At 42.4% G+C, this 16,948-nt stretch overlaps 1 protein-coding gene across 1 annotated transcript; it reads right to left on the bottom strand.

Moving 5' to 3' along the window:
* Positions 1-739: 739 nt before the first annotated feature.
* LOC144276008 (ficolin-1-like) lies at positions 740-14,514 on the bottom strand. Its single transcript, XM_077835806.1, has 10 exons — positions 14,433-14,514; positions 12,673-12,786; positions 12,276-12,329; positions 10,445-10,480; positions 9,504-9,548; positions 8,503-8,538; positions 7,573-7,700; positions 6,457-6,586; positions 5,717-5,851; positions 740-981 (listed from the first exon to the last, which is right to left on the bottom strand). Exons 1-10 carry the CDS (start codon positions 14,512-14,514, stop codon positions 740-742), a joined length of 1,002 nt encoding a protein of 333 aa, XP_077691932.1.
* Positions 14,515-16,948: the final 2,434 nt, after the last annotated feature.

Raw genomic sequence — 16,948 nt, 5'->3', positions numbered from 1 at the left:
TAGCCAGACAAATAATGTCCCCTTCTGCCCAGGGCGCACTCTGCCCACAATGTTCACAATGCAGGGCCAGGCACATTTGGGCTTTAATACTATTGAACTGTCTTGTGTGTACAAACAAATCTGAGACGTGGAACGCATTGAGCAGCCCTTGCTTTATTGACAGAGGGGAAGGTTCTCCAGAGGCAGACGCAGCATCTGAGGGTAATGAGTCCCGAACACCACAGGAAGAATTGCATGGCAGTGGTAGGAGCTGTGGTGGTGCTTCTGGTAATGGAATCAAGACACAGCAGAGCCATGCAGGAGAGGAGACATAACCTAGACAGAGCTGGCTGACATTTCTCAAATTATGAGCTCTTCTGTGGACAAACAGCTTTGGAAAAAACATGAAAATTTTCATGAAATATCATTGATGTGGTTGTAACGTTTTGTTTGGCAGGAAAAAAAATCATACTTTTTAATGCACAAAAGACAAAAGCAAAAATGGGTTAATTTAGAAACTTGAAATGAAAACAACTGAAAAAGTCAATTTTTTCCCCACTAAACTATTTTAATCTTTTTTTACCTGCTCTAGTCCTAGTGCACTGCGCTGGGTAAGTGTCTATGATGATGTCTGCCCCCTCATGGCTGGTGCATAAAGAAAAGATCTTTAGTGTCATCTTCAGATTAATGTTCATTATGACAGGCCGATAACTGCTATATAAGAGCTCAGTATAATTATTACGGGTCCCTCCCTGATTGGCTACGCGGGCCTGATTTTCATCTCTGCCGTCTTGTAGGAGTACCTGTCCCCTTTGGATGAAATCCAGTTTACCCCATAGCTTTCATGGGCTCCTTTCAGGTATAATCCGTTCAAGTTGGACCTATGACAATCCCTGTACCACCAGGCCCCTTTAGAGACTTCAGCACAGTTAGTTGAAGACCAGTCATTGTCACGATCGTGAGTTGAAAACATCATGCCGTTTTGTGCCATTAAAGAATCCCCTGCGGAAACAATTGGGTTTATTTATTACATGTTTTTACAGAGACAAGGTGGGTGAGATAGTCTCTTCTTGTTTATTTTTTACATTTTTACAGCTCAGTTCCCACAGCCCAGCCTGGCGGTTCTGCAGTGGGGTTACAACATTTCTCCCTTCACCAACCAGCAGAAATCTCCCTGGGGTCAGGAGAGAGATTGCAGTTCTATTTCCAGTAAGGAACATTTTTCACCATATTCTGAGTGTATCTCCACACAGGATTGGATAGGAAACTCTTCAACCTGTCATGACTTAACTCAAAGACCAAAGTCAAAATGGTGCTGATCAGGGAACATGTATTAGCTGATTATGCTGCCCTCATAGCCCATGATGAAGATCTATTACAAGAACTCATGGACCACCTTTCAAGTACCTGTCAGGCATTTGCTCTCACCATCAGCATCAAGAAAACGGTTGTATTAGGACAGAGGGTTCCACAAGATCCTTCAATCACCTTAAATGCCAACCAGCTAGAAGTAGTCCAAAAGGTTCAGCGATTTAAGTTCTACAGTGACCACCAACCTCTCACTGGATGAAGAACTAAATGTTTGCATTGGAAAGGCTGCCACCACCTTTAGCAGACTAACTAAAAGAGCATGGAACAACTCAAAGCTGACCATCAAGACCAAAATGCTAGTGTGCCAAGCTTGCGTCCTCAGCACTCTCGTGTGTGGTGGGCAAATTCAAAGGGCAAATTTACCAAGTGTGACAGCCCTGCTCAAGCGAAGATGACTGCAGTGGCTGGGCCATCTGTGTATGTTGGAAGACGGACACATACCCAAGGAGAAGCGATACAGGGAGCTATCAGAGGGAACAAGAACAACAGGATGTCCCAAGCTTCTCTACAAAGACACATGTAAGCGAGATATGAAGGAATTTGGAATTGATCCTGACCAATGGGAAATCTTGACAAGTGATCGTAACAAGTGATGCCATCGTCTCCCTCAGAGTGTCAAAGTCCATGACAGGAGCTGGTTCCTACGGCTTGAAGAGAAAAGAGCCCACAGGAAGCAAGCAGTTCCCAACCAAGGGTATGTCTACACTACCGCCGGATCAGCGGGCAGCGATTGATCCAGCGGTGATCGATTTATCGTGTCTAGTCTAGATGCAATAAATCGAACCCCCAGTACTCTCCCATCGACTCCTGTGCTCCAGCTCCACGAGACATGCAGGCGGAGTCAACAGGGGAGTGGCAGCAGTCAACTCACCGCGGTGAAGACACCACGGTAAGTCAATCTAAGTACATCGAATTCAGCTATGTTATTCAGGTAGCTGAAGTTGCATAACTTATATCGATCCCCTCCCCTAGTGTAGACCAGGGCTAATATAGATATATGTACAGCAACTGCCAAAGATCATGCAAATCTCAGATTGGACTATTCAGTCACATAAGAAATTGCAAACCATCTACATCAGAGGCTGCAATTCCCACTGTCTCTCGCAGATGAAAGGATGCCAAAAAATGATAGTCTGAGCTCAGTTACACCACTATAAACCCGGAGTAACTCATTGTAGTCAATGTGCTCAGTCCTTGGGTGTCCTGAAATCTGTTTGCACCATTGTGATGGTATAATGTGAGCCCAATGTGGTCCTAACACTAATAGCTTAGCCCGGAGCCTGCTGAGGATTCAGGATCATAGATTCACAGAATCATAGAAATGTCGGGCTGGAAGGGACCTTGAGAAGTCATCTAGTGCAACCCCGTAGGCTGAGGCAGCCCCAAGTAAATCTAAACCATCCCTGAGAGGTGTTTGCCCAACCTGTTCTTTAAAACTTCCAGTGATGCGGATTTCACAACTCTGTTGGAAGCTTATTCCAGAGCTTACCTACCCTTATACTTAGAAATGTATATCTAATATCTAACTTAGATCTCCTTATCATAGATTAAGCTGGTCACTTCTTGTCCTACCTTCAGTGGACATAGAGAACAATTGATCACAGTCCTCTTTATAACAGCTTTTAATGTATTTAAAGATTGTTTCCAGATTCCCCCCCGCAGTCTTGTTTTCTCAAGACTACACATCACCAGTTTTTTAACGTTTCCTCACAGGTCAGGTTTTCTAAACCTTTTATCATTTTTGTTGCTCTCCTCTGAACTCTCTTCAATTTGTCCACATCTTTCCTAAAGTGAGGTGCCCAGAATTGGACACTGTTCTCTGGCTGAGGCCTCACCAGTGCTGAGGAGAGCAGGACAATTACCTACTGTTTCTTACATGCCACACTCTTGTAAATACACCCCAGAATGGTATTAGCTTGTCGTGCAACTGCATCACATTGTTGTGCATTTGATTTGTCCTTCCTAAGTGAAAAGTGATTCACTTGTCTTTACTAAATTTTATCTTGTTGAATCTAGACCAATTCTTCAATTTGCCAGGGTCATTTTGCATTCTAATTCTGTCCTCCAAAGTCCTTGCAACCCCTCCCAGCTTGGTGCCATCTGCAAATTTTATAAGCATATCCTCCACTCAATTATCCAACTCATTAATAAAAATATTAACTTCTACCAGACCCAGGACTGACCCCTGCAAAACCCCATTAGAACCTCCCAGTTTGACAGCAAACCATTGATAACTACTCTTTGAGTACAGTCTTTCAAACAGTTATGCACCCACCTTACGGTAATTTCATCCAGACTGCATTTCCCTCGTTTGCATTTTGAGAATGCCACGTGGGATTTGGTCAAAAGTCTTACTAAAATCAAAATATATCATGTCTACTGCTTTCCCCTTATCCATTAAGCCAATAACCCTGTCAAAGAAGGAAATTAGGTTGGTTTGACATAATTTGTTTATGAGAAATCCATGGTGGTTATTGCTAATTAATCCAATTGTCCTCTAGGTGTTTACAAACTGATTGTTTAATAATTTGAGTGAGTGTCTTTCCAGGTGTCAAAGTTAGGCTGACTGGCCTACAGTTCCCTGGGTCCTGTTTGTTCCCCCTTTTAAAGATAGGTACTATGTTTGCCCTTCTCCAGTGCTCTGGGACATTGACACATCCTGCAGGAGTTCTCCAGAAAATTATTCATGTTTCTGAGATTGTTTCAGCTAGCTCTTTTAGTCCCTTAGCATGAGTTTAGCCAGGCCCTCCTGACTTGAATACATCTAACTTATCTAAATATTGTTTAACCTTTCCCCCGTATTTGGGCTTGCATTCCTTCCCCCTTGTTGTTAATAGTGTGTTAAGTATGTCATTACCAGTAACCTTTTTAGTGTAGATTGAAACACACTAGTCGTGAAACACCTCCGCCTTCTTGATGTCCTCAGTTATTAGCTCTCCATTCCTGCTAAGTAAGGAACTACACGTTCTTTCATCTTTCTCTTGCTGCTAATATATGTTAAGAACCTCTTCTTATGGCTTTTTCTTTTCCTTCCTAGGTGTAACTTATTTTGTGCCTTAATCTTTCTGATTTTGTCCCTACATGGGTATGCTACTCTTTTGTACTTCTCCTTCGTACTTTGTCCATGTTTCCACTCCTTCCTTTCCTTAGAATAAAGACATCTGTGATTTCATGAACACTTTCACCCAAATTGTCTTCCACCTTCAGATTTGCTACCATTTCCTCCCTGTTGGTCAGAATTAAGTCTAAAATGGCTGGCACTCCCCTTTCTACCCCCCACCCTCCCGGTTACTTCCTCTACAAAATGGTGTCTGCAATACATTCCAAGGACTTGTAAGAAGTTTTGTGTTTTTTCTTTATTCTTTTTCCAACAAATGCCTGGGTAGTTAAAGTCCCCCTACTATAGTACACCCATACCAAAAGGTCACTTCTATTTATTATCCTTTTTTCTTTGCCCAGAGACAATTGGTCTGCCTCTCATCTACTCCTGCAGCAGAGAACAAGTGTACATATTCTTGCTGTATAATTCAACACCTTCTCCCTTTTTACCTTGCCTGTCCCTCCTAAACAAGCTATACCCCACTATACCAATATTCCAATAATGAGACTCATCCCACCAAGTTTCTGTGATGCCACTTAAGCAGTAAATTTACAATTATACTAATCCTTCCAGTTTATTCCCCATCCGCCTTGTATTTACATATAGGTATCTGAGATGTTGAATATATTCCTCAACTGATTACCCACTTCTTTCTCCTCTGACCCTACATGTCCCCTCCTCCCAGAAATCTAGCCCTCTGTTAAGGCAGCCCCTTTTTATGCTTAGCTGTTGGCTTTTGTCCCCTGCCCCTTTTAAACCTACTTAAAAGCCCTTCTCCCTAGGGGGCTTGTGGATGTGCCTGAGCAATCCTGCAGTGGTGTGTAGCAGACTCTGCATGCCACAGAATATTCCTGTCTCTGGTATGCGTGAGTCTGGATGAATAGTTTGCCTGAAATGGGGCTTATCTACCCACCCAGTGACTTGTACCAATCCTGGTGTGCCTGCTTAGTTTAATTCAGATATTTCTATGGGGCATTAAGATCTAACTTAGGAAAGCAACCAGCAATAGCTGTGTCTACCTCTGCTCGTTATTTTGCTTTCAGTCCTTCACTAGGCAGGATATCCCTATTATACTATATGTTTTGTTGTCACTAGACCTTCTGTTTCTCCTCTAATAGTTCAGCAGGAGAATAACTGATGTTTCCTGACAGACATGACCTCCACAGATTACCTCGCCTTTTGCTTCTGCCATTGAATATTCTGCATCACTTTTACTTTACATTTTTCTATCTGCCACAAAGGGTAAAGAATGAGCTCAGAACATACCTGCAGTACCATTCACAAAGGGTCCAATGATCAGCCTGTATGTCTCAGTCTCCCCGGTAACTTTAAATGATGAGAATGTAGCAAATTCATACTTGTTGTCAAAATCTCTGAGATCGACACGAAGCTCATTTGGACCTTTAGAAACAATTTGAAAGCAAAATGTTCAGCACCTTCCATTAGTGTTTATTACTGTTATTGAATGTTTTTATTGCAGAAGCCCCAAAAGGCTCCACACACAAATCAGGCTCCCTTATGTTGGGACCATTATGATCATCTAGTTTGAATTCCCTGTATCACACACATCACAGAATTTTACCCTCTGGTTCTTGTATCAAGCCAATATCTTCATATTGACCTTTATCAATTTAATTTCCATCCACCAACCTGACCTCCCTATTAAAAACCTGCTCCATGTTATGCTTTGCGAAGGTAGTTCAGAATCGATGACCTCATCCAGGCTGTAGCATCCCTTATTGCTGTACTGTGGGCGAACCACCCGAGGACAAAATGCTGCTCCAGGAATCATGACGGGATCCAGCCCATCTACCACAGCATTACTGGTTTCAATAGCTCTGTGTGGCAGGACTGGGCTGTAAGGAACAGGAAGGGGTGTCTGCAGCGGAAGTGTTACCTCTACTGATAGTACAACTCTATACCCTGTGTCCGTGGCTAAAGTGTGGGAACAAAACTTGGTGGAGAAGGTTGCTGTAAGGAAAAGAATGAATCAGTGATGTCTTTACCAAGGGATGTCAGCAGGTGGATATTGTCGTTCCCCAGCCAGAATTCTGACAGCTGGCTGCCAAAACCTCTTTTGTATGTATTCCAGTCACGGTAAAAATCCACAGAGCCATCCACCCGTCTCTGGAACACCTGCAGGGAAACAGGTGGTTCTCAGCTGGGAAATCCCACATTGTTTTCCATCCTACTAGAGCAGAAGACCAGAAACTCTGAGACTGTAAATCATTGGATGAGATTTAATGTGGTCAGGTCTATTTCAGCCTCAGGTGACTATTGAAGAGGGAGGCTTGTCTCAGAGGATCATATTAATCTTGGCAGCAACAGCACTAGGTTAAAGGATCACATGGTCCGAAATCTACAGCACTGGACTGGCAATCAGGAGGCCTGAGATCTATACCCAGTTGTGCCACTTGAGAAAGTCACAGCACCTCTGTTTTCTGTCTGGTCCTTTGTCTGCCTTGTCTATGGAGACTGTGAGCTGCAAATGACAGGGGCTGTCTCTCAGTATGTGTGTTCAGCACCCAGCGCAATGGGACCCTGATCTTCATCGGATTCTCTAGACACGACTGGGATATAAATAAGCATAATAATAAATTGGAAGGTTTAAATGTGATGGGTATACAGAGTTCAAAACCCTCATCTCCTCAGCTCCCTAGAACACTCCTCCACTCGTACTCAGAGGTTGCTAGAGCGACAGAGCAGCTAATGCACTATAATTGGAAGGAATTCTGGTTCCGGAGTCTGGGCAGCTATTGAGCAGGCTCTGAGAGCTGGGCAGAGAATAGCCAGGAGAAGGGAAACCTGTGTCAGAGCAGTGACAAATGTCCCCTCAGACGGGGTCTTTTAGACTCTAAAGCTCCAGGTTCCTTCTTTGAAACCCATTGTGCTCACAAGCAAGTTATTTCCACAACCAAGGACTAGGGAGGATTAGAAGGGCTCAGGAAGTCTCTGTGTTTTTATTTCAGCTAACCATGGCGAGGTAACAACTTCAGAGCTTCTGTCCTCATGCTTTTCTGCTAGCTGCAACCCACTGGCTAAGGGCCACCTCCCATTCTTGGGACAGAAAATTGTTGTTCAAGAAAAAACATCCAATGAGCTTCATTATGCTCTGTTCTTACAATCCATCCTCCGCCATCTGTGTGCATGTCACACAGCACGGTCATGGCTTTACAGTCACTAGGGTAGATGGTGTACCAGCCGCTCATGTGGATTCCTCTAGCTAACAGCTCCTTGCAGTTCTTTGCTCCTGGTTGAAAGAGGAATTGAAATATGTAAATTGGTTGTATAACTCTCCTTGGAGCAGGGATTCATGGGCTGCTTTACATTGCACTGAGGGCCAGATCAATTGCAGAATCAGGTAACTCGAAAATAATCTTTGAGCCACCACCTCCTGTCCTCCCCACTGTACTGTCTGGGAATTGGGTAGTTTCTCTTTAAATAGAACTCAGAGGGACCACACACTATCTTTGGAAGCCTAACGCAGCAGTGTACATACCTAGCGAGGCTTTTTATACTCTCTGTAGTTAGCAAACTAAATGATTTAGACTCCAGTGTCCCAGTCTGGTTTGTATTAACTTTGTTTGTGAGAGGAAAAGATGCAACCACCTGCCTAACCCCATCTGTTCTGTGTGAGAACAGATCAACCTGAACAGAGGATTGGCTCAAAGCATCTTAAAAACTCATGGAAATTGAAATGTGCGTGAAGATTTGTACTCCAAGTGCCCATGCAGCATTTTGAAATCTCTCTGTGAGTCAGAAGGGCTCCCAGTTATCATGTGATAACAGATACTCACAGGAATACTCACATTGAACAGTTTGCAAGTGAACCCATCGGCTGAAATGTATTTCCACAAAAGATTCACTGGCCAATTGCTAACAGCAAAACACCTTCATTTTAAAAGATCAAAGTCTCTTTGCTGATAGTTTGAGAACAGCAAATGGGGTAAATCACAGATGTATTTTTTTGCAATTTGTCTGTCTCTAATGGGTTTTGATGTTTGGGTCTCTGGATGGAATGAGATGACATTTAGGGGTTGTAAGAAACTTACCTTTCTTACACTGTCTGTCTTCCAGGTTTTCTTCCACTGGTCATGAAAATAAACACAGTAGAAAGTGAAATGGAACCAGAAAATGTTCTACTGTCTTTTAAACTATGTAACTGGCCAACAGTGACAGCTGGGTTAGCAAAGTACTCGTTACCTTGAAAATGCACTAGACAGGTTTTTAATTTTGAAAATCCAAGTGCTAATGGATTCACAAACGTCTCTGATCTGAGCCTTCCAGCCTGAACCATCAAGACAGCTCTCATTAGGTAGCTAATGCTATTTTTAACCCTCTCATGAGGCTCCTACTTGCAGGGTTAAAAGTTGGTTCTTAATAGACGAAGTTAATTGCTGGTCAGTTCATAGGAGCAATGCCCACAAAGTCAGGGGAGTTGCATGTGCTTACGCTAGCTGTGAACTTGACTCAATATTCTTTTTAAAAAAAAATTCCAAGTGACAATGGGAGAATAACCATTAGATAAAGTACTGGTGGAAAAAGGGTTGTTCCTTTAACTAGACATATAAATAGGATCCATTTCTTGTGGTTCATACTCCCCACTCCCGCTATGTGGGAAATATAAGGAGGGGTAGGAGAAAGTAACCTTCTCTAGGATACACCTCCAGATCTACAGATTTCACTTACATTTCAGCTGTTCTCTCTCATACCAAAGGTCATCTGGCTAGTGTTGTTCCGGATGTTACAACAGATGGATGGCCACTTGTTTTTGTAGGCACAGCTATTTCTCTCTTTATAGAGCCCAAATCTTACAGGAGGATCAGTGAGCTTGATATTGTGGACATGGTAACTATTCAAGATGAATATCCAATGAAGTGAGCTGTAGCTCACGAAAGCTTATGCTCAAATAAATTGGTTAGTCTCTAAGGTGCCACAAGAACTCCTTTTCTTTATTCAAGAAACAAGCTTCTTCAGCCTCTTAATTTTTACTGCTGCAAAAATAAAACTGAAATGATGTGTTCAGTATAAAGGAGAGTGCAGAGGATCTCACCAGGTGTTCCAGGGGCTCCTGTAGCTCCCAGGGCTCCTTTATCTCCTAAAAAAAGAATTCAGAATAAAATCCTTGTTTTACCTGGAGGTCACCTCCATAATTCACCATCTCACTACAGCAATCGCTTGGGTTTAATTCTATGGAGGGGCTAGTTCAAGGCCTGTGTACCAGCTATACTCCGCACAATCTGTTAAAGTTGGCGTTTCGTGGGAATTAAGTGATGTATGTTGCCAACTCTCAGGATTTGGTCATGAGTCTCAAGATAATTATTGTTTTCCTTAAAGCCCCAGCTCCTCAGGTCCAGTGGATGTGACATGATTTCAGCCTTTGGTCTTAAAGAAAAAGTAAGTTTCTAGCCGTCAAAGCTAAGGCGAAAGCTTCAAAATGTGACCCCCGTGATCCCTAAATACTCAAAAACAGAAGGCAAATAAAAAGAACACCAGATTTATTATTTTTACATAATCTCATGATTCCAAAACCAGTCTCCGGATTTTTGATGAACCTAACTTTAAGTTTTTCAAAGATTTGGGGTTGGCAGAACTGCATTTATCTTATCTTGTCTTCTGCATTGGTTGAAATGAAATAGGCTTAGATTATGTCTACGCTGCAGTTGAGATCTATTTCCTGTGACTGCATAGGACCTCATGACAGATCAGACATTACAATTAGAGCTGGGTGAAATTTTATTCACAATTTTGAAATGTTCCAACTCTTCATTTTGGAACAATGCTGTGTTTTGTCATTTGGCTATTAAACAAAAACAAAAAGGGGACATTTTTGTCTAACCGGAACCAGTTTCATTTCAGCTTTTTTGTTTGGCAAGGAGCTGAAAGGAAAAATTGTACAATGGGGGGATTGTTGCTCCCAATTCCTCTATCACCATGAATAGCACCAGAAAGTGCCCTGCTCTGCAGTGAGAAGAATCATCTGAGGTCTCTCACCTTTCGCTCCAGGGCGGCCAGCAGGACCTCTTTCTCCTGATTGAACAAAAAATAAGAGAGCAAAGACTGATCAGAGATAGTGAGAGCTTGACAGTGGATCAGAACTGAAGTTCTGTTGCAACAATAAACCCTTTATTGTCAAATATAGAGTTGTCATAAATATAAAGGGAAGGGTAAACACGTTTAAATCCCTTCTGGCCAGAGGAAAAACCCTTTCACCTGTAAAGGGTTAAGAAGCTAGGATAACCTCGCTGGCACCTGACCAAAATGACCAATGAGGAGACAAGATACTTTCAAAGCTGGGGGGGTGGGGGGAGAGAGAAACAAAGGTTCTCTCTGTCTGTGTGAGGCTTTTGCCAGGAACAGAACAGGAATGCAGGTCAGAACTCCTGTAAAGGGCCAATAAGCAATCTAGCTAGATATGCCTTAGATTCTGTTTTGTTTAAATGGCTGATAAAATAAGCTGTGCTGAATGGAATGTAGATTCCTGTTTTTGTGTCTTTTTGTAACTTAAGGTTTTGCCTAGAGGGATTCTCTATGTTTTGAATCTGATTACCCTGTAAGGTATTTTCCATCCTGATTTTACAGAGGTGATTCTTTTACTTTTTCTTCAATTAAAATTCTTCTTTTCAGAACCTGATTGCTTTTTCAATGTTCTTAAGATCCAAGGGTTTGGGTCTGTGTTCACCTATGCAAATTGATGAGGATTTTTATCAAGCCTTCCCCAGGAAAGGGGGTGCAGGGTTTGGGAGGATTTTGGGGGCAAAGACATTTCCAAGCGGGCTCTTTCCCTGTTATATATTTGTTAGATGCTTGGTGGTGGCAGCAATAAAGTCCAGGGGCAAAAGGTAAAATAGTTTGTACCTTGGGGAAGTTTTAACCTAAGCTGGTAAAAATAAGCTTAGGGGGGGTTTCATGCAGGTCCCCACATCTGTACCCTAGAATTCAGAGTGGGGAAGGAACCTTGACAAGAGTAAAGGGAAGTTATGGTGGTTTTGGAGCCCACATATTATAGGAATTGATGTTTTATAACTAGGTGTTGTATCAACCAGGCAAGGTACTAACAAGCAAGCATGCTTTTACTATATTTTGAATTTGCTGATGTGGTGGTTTTTCATTAGTTTTCCTCTAGCAATTGTGTGTCTGCAGCGGTAGTGAACTTTTCCACAAAGGAGTCACAGCCTGGACTGTGGCTCCTGTATCCATGCTCATTATTTTGGCTTCAGCTGCAGCTGACTCAATCTGAGTAGCAATGGTTATTGCTTTTTCTAGTGTAAGTTGTGGTTCTAGAAGTAAGTGTTCTCTCACACGAAGCATGGTTGTTTTCTCAATGAGCTGGTCTCTAATCATCTCATCTGCCATATTCCCAAAGTCACAAATTACAATCACACTCCTCAGGGAAGCAATATACTGCATTATAATTTCCCCTCGTTTTTGCTCACGCTGGCGAAATCTGTAGCGATTAGCTGCTACATTCACTTTTGGCACCAAAAAAATTCTTTAATGCAGTGAGTGCTGTCTCATATTTATCATCTGCAAGGGGAAAAGAAAAGGAGTACTTGTGGCACCTTAGAGACTAACCAATTTATTTGAGCATAAGCTTTCCTTACTCCTTTCAAGTACTCCTTTTCTCTCCCAGCCTCTCAACTCCTTCCCCCTCCTTCCTGTTTCCTGTTCTTTCAGATTCCCAACAGCCAGTGCTCCCAATTCTAATAATTATAAGCAACATCTAAACACCACACTAGGTCTAATTGATATTTGATTAAAAATGTATTTCCTATTCTCAGGTCACCTATAGGAAAACACAGTTCTCTGCCCTTTGTTACTTTACCTTTTGGGCCAGTTTTTCCCACCTTTCCGAGGATCCCCGGAGGTCCCCGTTCTCCTGCAAACACAGAAAACTGACTGAATGTTTTCCAGGGCACCGTAAATACTCAGTACATAATTACCACCTACCACCCCAAACTGGAATTACAGTAACCCATCCATGTCAAAATTCAAATCCTGTATCTGCATCTGGCTCGCTGAGTCCCTGATCTCACATCAGGATCCCCTAGCATGGACTCTTGCATGGAGGCCTATGTGAGTCATATGAAGTCATGTGCCATGTGAGTTTCCTCATATCAGGGTTGAGGGGAATCTCCAAATTCCGAACATTTTACAAAAGTAATTCCCATTTACATCAGCACCAGCCATGCCTGATTCCCATTCAGTGCCTGAGAACGTACCTTTCATTCCTGCATTTCCTGGTTCTCCTCTGGGCCCTGTGGCACCTGGAATTCCAGGGCTGCCTCGGAGAATGGAGAGTTTATCGATACTGTTGAAACCCACTAAGCTCACCTCTGGGGAAAGAAATGAACCCATAATCAATGATTGTTAGCTTCTCAGGATTGGAAACAATCTGCAGAAATCCAGAGGGATAAACCCAGCAAATAAAAGCCTAGATAGTTCCTTGATTTTCTCTTCTCTATTTGTGATAAATCCAACATTTTCTTCAGTTTTATGCATTTCAGAGACAATACTCTAATATTAAAAGTTGGGGGTTATTACTATTAGTCTTTGTTTTAAGTTATAGTGAAAACAAAAGTTAAAAAGATGTTATTAAATATTTGTTTTTAAAAGAAATGACTTCAGACTTAATTTTGATGTACACATCCCTCTGCAATGTTTGCAACCCGACCATTGCAGCATTGTGTCAGTTCATGAGAATCTTTTAACGAAACTACCTACAGAGAAACAAAAGTGGACTGAAATGTAGAGGAAAAACAAATACCTTCCACTTAGTGAAGAAATTGAGCAAAAGTAACATAATTTTAAAAACAGTTGTTCTTACAAGCTCAGGTAATACATTTTAAAGAACTAAATATGTTTTTAACCTAACAGTCCCCTCTCTATATTATACACATTGTGAGATTTGAAATTATTTATAGGGACATCAGTGGAGAAAAATAGGGACATACCGGTCAACTCCATTGAGCTCTGTTGTTGTGAAAAATTTTGAGGTAAACAAAATGTGGACATGGGCAATATTACCTGTTATATAGGAACTCTATCTCCTAATCTGGAACATTTGGGCATAAATTGTACATAGTAAATGATTTTCAAAATGATCATGAACGTAAGGAGATGAACCGTGAAGGCAGTACTGCTCTGAAATAATACATTAATTTATGCATAAGGTGGCAAAGCCTGTATTCAATCCTTCTTTAACAAAGCACCCATTTCCTTCAAAGAGACCATTTGCCTGAATGAGGTCTCCACAAATTTGACTAAATCTTGCATTAGGATCACAGGATTTCATGATGAACTAAATAAAACCTTCAAATGCTGCTGGATTCTCAACCCAAAGCACAGAAATGAATGTGTTGACATGGAAAGAGTTGTATAGTGGATTTTCAGTGATATGTACACAACAGTTGCGATTTTACAAATAATCATCTTAATTTGGTAAAGGTGAATTTTATAAAGCAGAGGGATCTGAAATCATAGGCTCACTCTGAGCTTTGAAGATTGAGATTTTATTTTCCAGAATTTAGCTCATCTGCCTGTGTGGGTCAGTCAGTCGCCAGATTAGAAAGGCTTTGGCCCCAATATGCAAAGGAGAAGGGAGCTTTAGACAGAGAGATTCCAGCAGCAACACAGGGAAGTTAGAAGATAGTAAATGAGCATGAGGGAGAAGAGGTCAAGTCAACTTTTGAAGAATCTCAATGAAGACAAGAGATAACATTTTCACAACATGGTCTGCAAAAACTGTGTCTGATTTCTGAACACCTCTAGTCTGTGTTGTACACTCCTGCAGTATAGATTTATTTTGACAAAGGAATTTTGAACAAAGAAGCTGTTCTTATTTTTTTAAAAGCACCATGAACAATCAAAGCACTTTATAGACATGTAGGACAACGAACATTCCTACACAGTTCCCAGTTCTCCAGGTTGTCAAGAACCACAGTATGAAACGCTGTTGGGAACAGGATGGTCTTTCACTCACCTGGGCAGGTGTCCTGAGCCTGACAAACCGTTGCTGCTAGACAGAGTAAAGAGAGGAGAGTTTTCAGAGCAGCTCTCCCCATGGCTAGTGCTGGTCTCTGCAATGGCAGCTCCACTTGTCTTCTCACCTTCTCCTCTCCTTTAGTATTTCAGTCCCTTTAAGCCTTTATATGCAATAACGATAGAGCCTAGAGCAAATAAAGTTCTTTGCCTCCGGCATGTCAGCACCTCCTTCTCACTCTCCACATTCCAGCAGTTTCCACTGAGATTTTTATGCTGCAGCGGTCACAACTGGAGCTGATTAAATGGCCTGATAGGAGACGTTCAATACTGGACTAGCAGCCGTTGCTTCCCCCGCACAGCAAATGCAGTATCGTGCAATGACGATTATTGAACAGAGCCAGTCTGAATCTTTCCTCACAAAGTTGATTCCTGTCAATGTGTCTTCTGAAATAGTAAAATAGGGTGCCAAATAATGAGCCCAAACTGACTTTCTCCATCCCGTCGAAGCCCCCTGTTGGCTTCAGTGGGATCCTTTGGGAGAACAAGGAGAGCAGGACTGGGTGGATTTACTCGCCAACTGCTCTGTTACTATTATGTGTGTGACAGTAGCCACAGGAGGCCTCGTGTCAGATTGGACCCCCCTGTGCTGAGTGCTGTGCAAACCCCCAGTAGGAGCCAGTCATGGAGGGATCGGTTCCAAGACTAGAAGTGACCACTGTGATAATCTCAGCTGACCTCCTGTATAACACAAGCCACAGAACTTCCCCAAAATAATTCCTTGGGCAGAGCTTTTAGAAAAACTGTGATGTTGCACCCCATAACGCTTTATAGAAATATGCCATGTAATGTATCTTTGCAAAGGTTATGTTCTGCTGCATGTATTCAACCTATTCGTATGCATGTATCATTTTTATATCTGAAGTTATGAGCATTAGCTCTATGCTTGTATTTAAAGTGTTTGCTGTAGAAAGCACCTAAGGCAGATTTGAACAACATAGTATGAAGGGGTTATTCAAGTAAATGGAAGTATTTGGTGAACAATGGACCTTGATAGACACCAATCCACATCTGAGCTTTCCTGGGAATGTGGCATCAGCAGGTAAAGTTCTGAGTCATACATGGACATATGACTTGCCCATGTGACTCCAAAACTCCATCTTGCATCTGGATTCTGCATAGGAGAGGAGAAGGGGTTTCCACCCACAAGAGAGAGACTATTTAAGCTCCTGGAAACCTCTCCATTTTGTCTTCAGCTGGCTCAAGAGGTAGCATCTCCACCCCTACAAAGGATACCAGAAAGAAACTGGAACAAAGGACAGTAACTACAGGGGTGAGAGTGATTGCTGGACCCAGACTAGAAGGAGACTAGTCTGTAAAATAAGCTTATTGGAACATCTCTGAGGGTGAGATTTCATCTGTAATCACTTTCTTACTGTATTAAGCTTAGACTTGTGTGTTTTATTTTATTTTGCTTGGTAATTCACTTTGTTCTGTCTGTTATTCCTTGGAACCACTTAAATCCTACTTTTTGTATTTAATAAAAACACTTTTTACTTATTAATTTACCCAAAGTATGTATTAATAACTGGGGGTGGGGTCAAACAGCTGTACATATCTCTCTATCAGTGCTATAGAGGGCGAACAATTTATGAGTTTACTCTGTATAAGGTTTATACAGGGTAAAACGGATTTATTTGGGGTTTAGACCCAGGGCTGGCCTTACCATGAGGCGAACTGAGGTGGCCAGACTGTGGGGGCTGCCACTAGGACCCAGATTGTAGAAAATGGTGTCTACTGCTGGTGCATATGTATTCTCTCTGCTCTAGATGCACAGAGATGGGGGAGCGCTGTGCTGGAGGGAGGAGGGCACAAGAGACAGAACAGGCAGGCAGGAGAAAAGGGGAGAGGGAATAACAGAAAGCAGCAGGAGCTAAAGGGAGAGAGAGGAGGAGGAGCCTCTTATGTCCCTCTCTAGCACCCCCAGGAGCCTGGACTGATTAATCCCAGCTCTTCAGGGAGCTTCCTGTGTCCTGCTGCTTCCCTGAACCCACTTGAGGAGAACAGGCAGTCAACTGAAGTAGTAGGATCCAGTTAGGCCCTTAAGACGCTGATATCTTCCCTCACTCAGGCCCTCCTACCAGCCTGCTTATTTGTCCTCTTCAACTGAGTGTTGAGAGCCACTATAGCTGACCTAGAACAGCAGTCATGAGTGAAAGAAAACGCCCCTCAGGGGCAGCATTCAGAAAAAGAAAGAAAGCAAAGGAAGCTTTTCTATCTAAGCAGGAAGGAGCTCTCCTAAGAGACATAGACACAGATGGTCACGGTGAGCCTTCCGGCCCCAGTGAGGATGTGAGTGGTGAGGAGATGCCTGATCTTCCAGTTAGTCAAAGTGCAGGTGACCTGACAGCTACTGCAGCATCCGTATCTCCATCTCAAATGGATGTAACCATGCACATTCCTGAATAAAACTGTAGATCAGAGAAGAGTGTGGTGGAGGCGCAAGAAACAGCTGTT

Source organism: Eretmochelys imbricata, chromosome 16 (assembly GCF_965152235.1).
Source record: "Eretmochelys imbricata isolate rEreImb1 chromosome 16, rEreImb1.hap1, whole genome shotgun sequence".
Taxonomy (NCBI): domain Eukaryota; kingdom Metazoa; phylum Chordata; order Testudines; family Cheloniidae; genus Eretmochelys; species Eretmochelys imbricata.
This window is presented reverse-complemented; position numbering and strand designations above follow the sequence as displayed.